The sequence below is a fragment of the Meriones unguiculatus genome, chromosome 14, assembly GCF_030254825.1.
Source record: "Meriones unguiculatus strain TT.TT164.6M chromosome 14, Bangor_MerUng_6.1, whole genome shotgun sequence".
In the NCBI taxonomy this organism is placed as follows: domain Eukaryota; kingdom Metazoa; phylum Chordata; class Mammalia; order Rodentia; family Muridae; genus Meriones; species Meriones unguiculatus.
In genome coordinates, this window is record NC_083361.1 from 13,273,012 (window position 1) to 13,283,994 (window position 10,983).

Sequence of the window (10,983 nt, forward strand, 5' to 3'; positions counted from 1 at the left end):
TATGGAGGGTTAGGGAACCAGCAGGAGTGGGCTCTCTTCTACTACGTGAGGACCCCGTTACTGAACTCGGGCCATCAGGCCTGGTGGCAAGTGCCTTATCTACTGAGCCCATCTTGCCAGCCTTCATTTTCTCTCAGTAAACTTTTAGTTGAAGTGTAATAAACACAAGAAAAATTACACAGGTGCTATCTCGACACACTAAAGAACAGTGTGACAAACTCCCAGAAACCCTATCTGTTGCCCTGTAGGCCCAAGGGTGAATCCCTGTCCCGACCTCTCCCGCCAGAGATGCGTTTGCCTTTTGAACTTATATAAGTAGAATCATCTAACGCGTCCAGCTTCTTTTATTCAAGATCTATCCCCACTGTTGGGTCTAGCAGGACTCTGGCACACGGTAGAAACAGGTTGTAACTGGTTTTCCATTCCATTCCATTCCATTGAGGAGTTGCTCCCAGGCTGTTGCTACTGTCAAGAGTTACAAACTTTCCAGCACGCTTGTCTCCGGGGCGTTCAGACAGCCACATTTCCTCCTGCTGAGGTTTCTCCAGACACATTTCCTCCTGCTGAGGTTTCTTTTCTTAGGATAAACACTAGGATCAAAAGTAACTGTAGGGAGGAAAGATTTACTTCGGGTTACAGTTTATAGTCCATCAGGAACGGAGGGCAGGGCAGGAACTTAAGAGCAGGAACCTGGAGGCAGAAACTGAAGCAGAGACGGAAGAAGGCTGCTTACTGACTCGTTCCCCAAGGCTTGCTCAGACCGCTTTCTTAGAGGACCCAGGACTCCCTGCCTTGGGATGGTCCTGCCCACAGTGGTCTGGGCTCTCCAGTATCAACTGTTAATCAAGAAAGGGATGGAGGCGTGGAGGTATTTTCTCAATCAAGGTTCCCTCATCCCAAACGACCCTATTTGGTGTCGAGTTGACAAAAAACTAGGGTGGGCATTGGTTCTTTCGAGTGTCGGCAGCTTGGGAGTGGAGCTGTTGGGAATGGCGTTGGCATAAGTTTTTCACTGGAAAACCGCCAGTTTTCCAAAGTATCTCTATCAATCACACACCCTGGTTCAAGGAATGTCAAGTTGCTCTCCTAACCCCATCTGTATGGTCTGTCTTTTTCACTTCCGCCATTCTGGCCGAGGAGGCCCGCTCTGCCCTCGCAGAGCCTAGCACGTACTTGGCACTGTGAATGGGACTGTTGAATGAATGGACGAACAAGTTAAGTCGGGCAGCAGCGTAGAACCAAACAGCCTGGAGAGGGCAGGCGCGCGCGCGCGCACACAGCATTTCAGGAAGCCACCCGCCGCGGACGCACAGCAGGACAGTCCCTCTCGCGCACCCCTGTGCCCACGTGGCCGGAACGCACCGCCTCGCTCGGGCCGCGCGCGTCCAGCCGCACAGCTGCCCCCCAGCTCTCCCTCTCCGCGGCGGGCAGAGGGCGCTGTGCGTCCGTGCGCCCCGAGGGGCGGGCCCGGGCCGGGGCGGGGCTGACCGGGCTTCCAGGCCGGGGCTCTAGCCGGCCGCGCCGCCCGGGCCGCTCCGGGGACGGGCCGGGGCGGGGCGCGGTCGCAGGAAGCCAGGCGGGGACGCGCGGAGGCGTTGGGGAGCGAGGGAGGGCGCGGCCAACTCCCGGAGGGACGGCGGGCCGAAAGAGCGGCGCCGGGGCCTGGCGAGCAGCCTGAGATCGCCGGACCGCAGGCCGCCCCACCACGGGCTCTATCCCGGCCCAAGCCCAGCCAGCATGGCCGGCCGGACCGTGCGGGCCGAGACCCGGAGCCGGGCCAAAGATGACATCAAGAAGGTGATGGCGACCATCGAGAAGGTCCGGAGATGGTGAGCGCTGCCCCTGGGCCGGGGACACAGCCAAGCCACCTCCTCCAAACGTTTCCGCCCTTTCCTGGCCAGCTGCCCCCGCCCACCAGCTGTGCTCTGAATCGACAGGGCTTCCCCCCCTCCCCCTTTCCCTGGCAATTCCCAGAGGTCTACAAAGCGTGGTCCGGAGTGGTGCTTTCCCAGAGCGGGAGCCCTCATCTATGCCCCGCCTCCTGAATCTTTTGACACTCTTGCAAGCGCGGCCCCGGGTCTTCATTGCTGGAGTCCCTGGCCAGGCCTTGGTGGCGCCCTGCTGAGTGCCCCAGGTTGTCTGCAAAACCGCAGCTCCAAGTTACATCCGTCAGTGCCCTGGGGTTTGCCGGGCCCTTTTCTGCTCCCACGCCCTGCGAGCGAAGCTGCCCCTGACCCTAGCACATCCTTCCCGACCTCCAGCTCTGTGGGGGCTCGTCCTTGGGCCTCCCTGACCCGGTCTCCTGCCCTCCCACAGGGAGAAGCGGTGGGTGACTGTGGGTGACACTTCCCTTCGAATCTTCAAGTGGGTGCCTGTGGTGGATCCCCAGGAGGAGGTGAGCAAGCCCAACCCCCAACAGGCCTTGCATCTGTGCAGCCTCAGGCAGTTTCCCTCCCCACCTTGGCCTCCACCTTTAGCCGGCTTGGAGACTCCAGTGTGGAGCTCAGGCAGATGGTAACGATTATAAGCCGGCACGGGGGCGCACCACAGACACACCCACACACCCACACACACACCCTAACTCAGCCTAGACAACCTGAGGCAGCACCTCTCGCCTCTCTGAGCCCAGGTTTCCTTATTTGTACTGAGCGGTTTTGTAAGAGACGGTCCAACTAACTCTGATCTTACCTCTCTAACCCTCAGGAGAGGCGGCGGGCAGGAGGCGGGGCGGAGAGATCCCGAGGCCGGGAGAGACGGGGCAGGGGCACCAGTCCCCGAGCAGGTGGCCCCCTCCTGCTGCTGGACCTCAATGGTACGTAGAAATTCTGGAAAGGGAGGGAGGCAGAGAGAGCTACAGGCGATCCTCCGGCCAACCAGCTTGGTGTTTGCTTCAGCAGATGAGAACAGCAACCAGAGTTTCCATTCAGAAGGTTCATTGCAAAAGGGCACTGAGCCCAGCCCTGGGGGCACTCCCCAGCCCAGCCGCCCTGGGTCACCAACTGGACCACCAGAAGCCATTACGGAAGATACTCAGCCCCCACAACTGGGCCAAGAGAGAGGTAGGAGCGCTCTAGTAGTTAAAGTTGAACTCGCTATCTTGTCCTTGTACCTATGTCATGTCCTCCACCCCCTGTCTCCGTTGGTGACCATCCCTGACCCTGGCAGAAATTACCCTCAGTTGCTGTCTCGTTCCTCCGGCTTCTTAGATTTGTAGGAGTGTATCACCATGCGAAAGTTTTATGCAAATTTATTTCTTGGCTTGCTTATTGTCTTTTTTTTCCGTTACGGTCTCATGTCAGCCATGCTGATCTTGTTCACGTGGGAGACTCAGTAGATGTTCAGTGAGTACTTGTTCAGGGAATAAAGGAGTCTGATAATCACAGTGTAGCCGTGTAGTAGAAGTGGCTTAATGGCTAGCAGGGCCCCATTTCCACTAGGTGGTTTTCTGAGCACTTCAATGTTTTGCTTTTTGTTTTCTTATTTAATCTTCACTGTCATTTTCTGGGAGCGATGATCCTATTATGATTGCTATTTATACACAAGGAGAAAGGACATCCAGAGAAAGATGCCCAGACTTACAGAGCCTGTGAGCCAACACCCTGGGCCTGAGCCCTCTTCTGCTCCTCTGTCTTCATATAGTCGGTCCCCCGTCTGGTCAGTACTACTTCCCAAGTGTGGCTGATCTCTGTGCCTTTGGCTCTGCCTCTCATTTCCCAGTTGTACCCGCCCCCACCTCCTCACCTGCCTCTAGTGGCCTCCACACAGGACAGCAATTCCTAAAGCACAAATCCAGGATGGTTATTTTTCTGCTTCATATCCTTCATGGCTCCCCATGGCCTTTGACTCCTTAGTTTGACACCAAGGCCTTTAGAAATTGTTGGGCCTAAAATTGTCCCGTTCCCCCACCCATCAAGAACACCATGACATGGGCCCTCTGGACCATGTCCAGATTGTTCCAAATACTTTTGTTAATGTAAAATGATAGGACAAGCGTTGCCGCCCAGGGGTAGAGTGCTTGTCTGACATGCCCAGGGCCCTGAGCCCCGTCTCCAGTACCACAGATTCAAATGAATGTTTGGATGGATGAAAATGCTAGCTACAGTATACTACGTGCCAAGCAGCGTGGTAAGGACTTTACCCGTTTTACCCCGCTTGAGCCTCACAGTAGTCTCGTGAGCTGTTACTGTCAATATTCCGATTCTGCAAGACAGTTTAATTGAGGCTCAGAGAAATAGCTTGCCTAGGATCAGGATTTAGACTCCATACTACATAGAATTTGTGGGCACTAGGCGTGTATTTCCCTCTGCTTAAATTCTGCTCTCTCTGTCTCCCGGCTCGCTCCCCAGTAACAAAACCAAACCTAATACTTCCTTTCTTGGCAACTTGGCGTCCTCCCCTGGCTCCCACGGTCTTGTCTTGCTGATCGGTGCCTGTCCGCTTCTTTTGCCCCTGCTCACTTGTCCTGGCTCAGGAGGTGTCTGTTCATTTGGCATTCCAGATCTAGGGGGCACGCCCGCAGGCGGTACCGACGAACCCCCGAAGCTGACCAAGGAGGAGCCTGTCCCAGAGCTGCTGGAAGCTGAGGTGAGAGGGGCCAGAGGCTGGGCTCTGGCCTTGTGGGGAGTGGGGGCTTGGGGGGACAGGGAGACTGCATTCTAGGGTCCAGGAGGGAGATATGGATCTAGAACCCAGTGGAAGGCTTAGCTGGAGGATGAATTCTTGGGTGAAGAGGGGTGTCACAGACACCACCCTGAGGGCTGGATCATGGCTGATTTAAGAGCATTGAAAGCCTAAAACGATCTTGGTGCTCCTCTTAGGATTAAAAACAAAAAAAACATGAAAACAAAATCTAGGCTCAGAGTGCCGCTTGGTGGTACTTGACTTGGTAAGTATGCATAAGAGCCTCCGTCCTCTGAATTACACACATCCTCAGCATTAGCCTGAGCCACTCCTTGCCTTTCCCTACAAGGTATATGTTGATACACTTTTCAGAAAAATCATATCCTTTCCCCAAAACAGCGTTGCCATTGTTTTTGGTGCCTTATCTTATATTCTGGTCACTTGGTCCTGGGCCAGACTCTGGGTCCCCAGGGGAGTAGAGTGGAAAAGGCAGAGGCTAGGAGGCTGTACTCCTGGGTCAGAGTGGAGCTCACACCTCTCCGCCCTTCCTCTTCAGGCCCCTGAAGCTTACCCTGTCTTTGAGCCAGTGCCACCTGTCCCTGAGGCAGCCCAGGGTGACACAGAGGACTCGGAGGGCGCCCCCCCACTCAAGCGCATCTGCCCAAATGCCCCTGACCCCTGAGAAGCTGCCTGCCTCCTGTCCTGTTGCTCCAAGGGCCCCTTTGGCTTTTTATAAATAAAGACCCTTTTGTAATTTTGTGTCATGTCATTTCCCTGTCAAGGCTGGGGAGGGCCTTTGGAGACAGTTTTGGCTCATGCTCTGTCCCTCAGATGGGGTCACCAAGGCTCCAAGATGACCTGTATTCACACCATGATTACATGTGCGGTGAGGGCCTGAGCCAGGACCTGGCCTCCCTGCACCTTGCCCTTCTTCACCCCCCGGGGGCCCAGCAGTTCCGGCTTCACTCACAGGCCCAGAGGAAGCACCCGACCCCTTCCCTGCACTCAGCAAGCTGCAGCACCGTGTCTCCTCCAGCTGAACCATCCCTTCCACACCTGAGCTGAGTCCTTGTCGCTTGTCTAACTGTCACCTCCTGCTAGATGCCTTCCCTGAATCTAGGCTCCATCAGCATCATTGCCTTTGAGTTCCTACAGCCCTTTAAGCTTCCTCCCCTTTGTCTTAACATTTATCAGGCTGTTTGGGGGCCATGAGTCTGCATTTCTGTCTTTTAAGCTGCAAGCATCTCAAGGATAGAAGTAGGTTCCCAGCAGTACCTAGCTTAGCACTGGGAACACGGTAGTCCTAGCAGCTGCTTCATGAATGAATGGGTAAATAAACAGGGCTGGGCATGGTGGCACACACTCGGAAGACCAGTACCCAGGAGGCTGAGGCATGACTGTTGATTTCCTCTGTCACTACCTGTGTGGACCTAGGTTAGTCAGTTGTACTCTCTGACTCTTAGTTTACTTGACCAATGGGTTAATAACTTGGCCTCACTCCCCGCTCCACCCCAACCTCTCCTCCACCCCTCCCCCACCTCTGCCAGTGCCTAGTGAGAAACTTTATCCATACAGGCACCCCTCAAATCTGTACTTGTCAAAGAAGCAGGGTCAGGTGAGTTAGCCCTGTTTTAATTTTTAACAAAAGGAGAGACCGAGGTTTAGGAAAGCATCACTTTAAAAACGTCAAAGTGTCTCCTGTGGTGGTAGAGACAAGGCTGGCTAGGCAGTCTGTGACAGCAGGCATTCCTGTTGCTGTAGAAACAAACGACCCAAAACAACTGGCTTAGCGCTTCCCCAATTCATAGTGTCATCATTCTGAAGGTCAGACGTCCAGAGCCAGTGTTGCTGGGCTAGAGTCAAGGTACCTGTAGGGCTGGCTCCTGCAAAAGGCTGTCAGGGAAAAATCTGTTGTCTTGGCATTTCCAGCTTGAAGCTACCTGCATTCAGGAATGGGTTCAAGCCGTGGCTTGTCCTCTTTTCAACCCCACCCTGCAACTTCTAACCTTTTCTGCCTTTCTGCTTCCATCATTGCATCTCTCTGCCTGGCTTCCCTGCTGCTCATGTGACCCGCTGTGAGCACACTGGCCTGCCTAGGTTTTGCAGGATCATCCCCCCCCCACATCCTGTAATTTAGTTTGTCTGAAGATGCCATGGTCATGTAAAGTAACCCGCTCGTGTTCTGGGGCTTAGGAGATGGACATCTCTGAAGGGTCAATAATCCATACTTCCCATTTGGTAACCAGCAATTTTCTGGATGTAGGAGTCATCTCATTCTTCCCTTCACTGACACCATGTGGTAATGTAAGTCCCCTACAAACCGTAAAGTGCCTTCTGTGGCTTAGCAGCACAAAGTTAAGGCCCAGCATTCAAGTTCTGGGTTGGAATTTTACCACCTGCATTTAGTTTCTTTATTCTTTGCTCTTTGTTTTTATTTGATGTGTATGGGTGTTTTGCCTGCGTGTAAGCCTATCACCATGTGTGTGCACAGTGCTGGAGGAAGCCGGAAGAGGGCGAAATTGCCCCTGAAACTGGAGTTAGCGTTTTTTAGCTGTCCTGTGGTTGCTGGGAATGGAACTTGGGTCCTCTGGAAGAGCAGCCAGTGCTCTTAACCACTGAGCCATCTGTCTGGCACCATTTTGAAAACCTAATATTTTTACTTATGTGTAGAGTTGTGTGTGTGTGCGTGTGTGTAGGTGTGGCTATGAGCACATGAGTGCAGGTGCCCTCCGAGGCCTAAGGTGTTCCATATCCTAGAGCAGGAGTTACACACAGTTGCGAGCACCATGTGGGTGCTGGGCACCTGAGTCCTCTGGAAGAGCAGCGAGGGCTCCCTACTACAGTAATACTAAGCCTTCTCTCCGGCTCCTTCTGACGTTCCTAGTGTGATGTTCCTCTTTGTTCTCCTCTGCCTTGTTTTGTTGTTTGTAAATCGGGGGTAATAGTGGCGTGAGCCTGGTGGGAGTAGTCTAAGAATTAAATGAGTTACATGGAGAGAGAACCCTTGACTGAGTGCACAGCAAGAGCTCAGTAAACGACAGTCCTTTTCCTCATCCTCCCATAATGCAGATAAGGATATACCAAGGAAAAGGAAGGGTGTCAGAGACCTGCCCATCAGGAGACTGTGTAGGTTCTGGCCCCATAGCAGTTATCTGTTGTTGAAAACTTGGGTTTTTAATGCAGTGGTTATTATTTATCCTGCTACCATATCAAAAAAGACACTGACATCTGTTAGATTTTTAATACACCTTAAACTCTGAGGCTGGGCAGAAACTAGCCTCTAGGCTATCTGTACACCCCCAGCCCCACATAATTATTCCTATCTGGGCTTCCCATCCATCATTCTCATAATTATTTTCACATGCTTTTCATCTGGGCCGTTTCTCTCCATCACCAATCCTCAGAGTAAACTCCTCCCAGCCACGTGGTTCCTCTTTCTGATAACTCATGGTGCTCTCCTCTTCTTTCTCTCCTCTCTTATCTACCTGTCTCTTTCCTGTGATCTTCCTGTCCTCCAAGCCCTCAAACTTGGGCCCAATCTACCTCACTTCTGCCCTGCCCAGATTTTGCAAGCATTTATTCAGCCAATCAGGGATAATTTGGAAGCAAGGTTACACAGTATCATTTTGGGTACTTGATATTCTGCTTGTAAAAGGCAGCAGGCAGACCTCTGGGAGCAAAATAATCAAAACAATCAAATACAAAGCACAGACCATGCTGTAACAGGTACCCATTTCTGAGCAGCCTTAAGGGATTAAGGCTTTCCAATTCTGTTCCTCTCCTGATCACAGGCCTTGGCTGCTACCCCAGAACAGTCTGTTCCTACTTTCTCCGTGGCAAACACCTCCAGCCCTGTCTTGGTCTGTGAGCCACTCCTTCTCTAGGCACATCCCTGAAGCAGAAATGCTGTGCCTTCCCTTCCATCGCCAAGTGCACTCTTTCTGGGATTCTTCCCCTTAGACTCTAGGCCATCCCTGGTCTGTGTCACCCTAGTGCTCATTGCCCTGGCCTAGTTTTTTCTTTATGAAAACTCTACCTTCCCATGTCATACCTATTCTTAAATTAATCATCCCCTTCCTCCAAATTCTGTTCTAGGCCTCCAGACTCAAATGGCCAAATGGTAACACAGCTCTGAGATGGTCCATGGGCCTTTAGTTTCATCTTCTTATCTACTGATCCTTTCTGTTTCCTCTGCCCGTCAGTGTCCTCATCCCCAGTCCTCATTGCTGAGCCAGCATGTCCTGCGGCTCCATCCTATTATTGTGTAACTCGGCAGCCAGGTTCTCCAGAGGAGCTGATGGAATGAATATATGTAAAGGTGACTTAGTGCAGTGGCCTCTAAGCTGTCGTCCAGTTAGTCCAGCAAGGACTGTCTCCCAACAGAAGGTCTCAGAGCCAGTACTTGTTCAGTACATCAGGCTGGGATGTTTCAGCACTTCTTCAGTATATTCCAGAGTCCCTAAGAAGTAGGCCTTAATGCTAGTAAAGGAACGGACTAGCCAAGGAGAGTGAGGGCAAGAAAGAAAAAACAAAACAAAACAAAACAAAAAAAAAACCTTTTTCCATGTCCTTTATATAAGCTCCAAGAGTTGAGGCCAGATTTAGGATAGCCTCGAATGATCTAATCAAGGAAAATGATGCACAGCTATCCCAGATACTTGGGTTTTAGTTAATTCCAGATGTCGAATTGCCAACCAAGAATAGCCGTGAGTCCACCCTTGATCAACTTGACACACAAACATATCTTTTCATGCCATGCTTAATTTCCAAATGAAAACAATAACCAAGTCACAATTATACCCAACTTGATAGAACTTTGCCATGCACAACCACAAATGCATTTATATATTTCAGAATAGGTGGCAGCATCCCTTGAGGGAAACTGTTTTAGTATCTCATAACTTAAATATAATAAACACCGATATTATCTCAATGGGGGTTATGTTTATCAATTTGTATGATAAAGAAATTAAGGGAAGAAAACACAAATATCTGTACAAACACATTTTAAACACAATATTCTTCTGCACAGGCCAGATAGAGGGAAAGGGAGATGTGAGAACCATCACCGCTGTCTCTTCCAAGTCCTTGATGATGCTTCTAATTTCTGCAGTTCCTCCTGGTATTCAATACTGTCTTTGGTTCACTATTTTTCCTGGCAGAGGCAACTCCAGTGGCTTCTCTTTGGCCTTTTTAACAATAACTTGACAGGTCAGGGAACCAATGTGAGATTTCTGTCAACTTCTAAGTATATCTATCCCAATTATACATTCTGGGACTGGAGAAATAACTACAGGATGAATTGGGTACTCACTGGACCTACTATGAGTCAGACTTCAGCCAACTCTCCATTAATAATCACCTGGCCCCCATAAGCCCCGACTGTAACTGGAGGCCACAGTCTTTTTTGGGGTCTCCCGGAATCAGCGTCCATTTACAATCAGTATCCAATAGTCCCTGGAGAATCTGATTGTTTCCTCTTCCTCTTCCCCAGTATACAGTTTCCCTTCCAAGAGGACATTGGTCCCTCAGGAAGGACTGAAGAAAGGCTAACAGTGAAACTCTTAGGTATTTAATCAAGGTCCTTCCTCAGGGGAACCTGGCCATCCCTCCATTATGGGTCTGCAATTGGCTCAAGTCTGGAAATTGGTTCACAGGCCGAGATTCCCTCTTGCCATGATTCTGTGTAGCCTTTCTTTCATTTGCTTGAGAATTTTTGTGCTTGTAGAGATCAAAGAAAAACGTAGAAGGCTCTTTATCTGTTTCATGCCTGGAAACATGCGATCGATTAGCCAGTCATGGTGATGGGAGTCATACCACAATCAAATTCACTTTGCTGTGCTGACCATTACGGGTCAGCCCCCCATGAGCATCGAATTGTCTGTGCTGACCTTTGCGATAACTACGATCACCTTGCCTTGCCTTTCTTGATTCTATGGTGTCAGTAGGCCCCTGCTACCCTGAGGCCCATTTAAACTCACCAAATTTCATTTATCCAACTGAGTGGCAACAGCTCCAATCCTAAGGTCTGGCACAAGGAAAAGGGCAACAACTAAGCTCTTCAAATGTGCTGCTGGCCCCTCTCACCTTTGCGTCTTACAGGGTTAGGGAAAGCTGTGTCTTCTGGGCCTTCCCATTGTGGAGGACTAGGTTTTACATTGGGTACCCACTGTAGCATTGTCTTACGAATCCCTTCGCCAACTCTAAGCCAAGGGATATCAGGCATCTTCCAGGTCCTTTCAGGAGGCCATCTTTTGATGAACGCTTCAACCAACCAAAGTTTGAAACCTGCTTTAGGCACTGTTCTATGACTGTGTAGGGACACGGTGACCAAGGCTACTCTTATAGAAGAAAGCATTTAAC

At 51.0% G+C, this 10,983-nt stretch overlaps 1 protein-coding gene across 1 annotated transcript; it reads left to right on the forward strand.

Annotated features, from left to right (window-relative positions):
* Window positions 1-1,479: 1,479 nt before the first annotated feature.
* Bcl7c (BAF chromatin remodeling complex subunit BCL7C) lies at window positions 1,480-5,374 on the forward strand. Its single transcript, XM_021655411.2, has 6 exons — window positions 1,480-1,829; window positions 2,317-2,395; window positions 2,704-2,812; window positions 2,898-3,059; window positions 4,499-4,584; window positions 5,177-5,374. The coding sequence occupies exons 1-6, from the start codon at window positions 1,738-1,740 to the stop codon at window positions 5,300-5,302; spliced, it is 654 nt and encodes a 217-aa protein (XP_021511086.1). The 5' UTR covers window positions 1,480-1,737; the 3' UTR covers window positions 5,303-5,374.
* Window positions 5,375-10,983: the final 5,609 nt, after the last annotated feature.

Coding starts and splice junctions, on each gene's coding strand:
- Bcl7c (XM_021655411.2), top strand. CDS start 1,738: ATGGCCGGCCGGACCGTGCGGGCCGAGACCCGGAGCCGGGCCAAAGAT. Junction 1,830..2,316: donor ATCGAGAAGGTCCGGAGATG/GTGAGCGCTGCC, acceptor GCCCTCCCACAG/GGAGAAGCGGTGGGTGACTG. Junction 2,813..2,897: donor CCTGCTGCTGGACCTCAATG/GTACGTAGAAAT, acceptor TTGCTTCAGCAG/ATGAGAACAGCAACCAGAGT.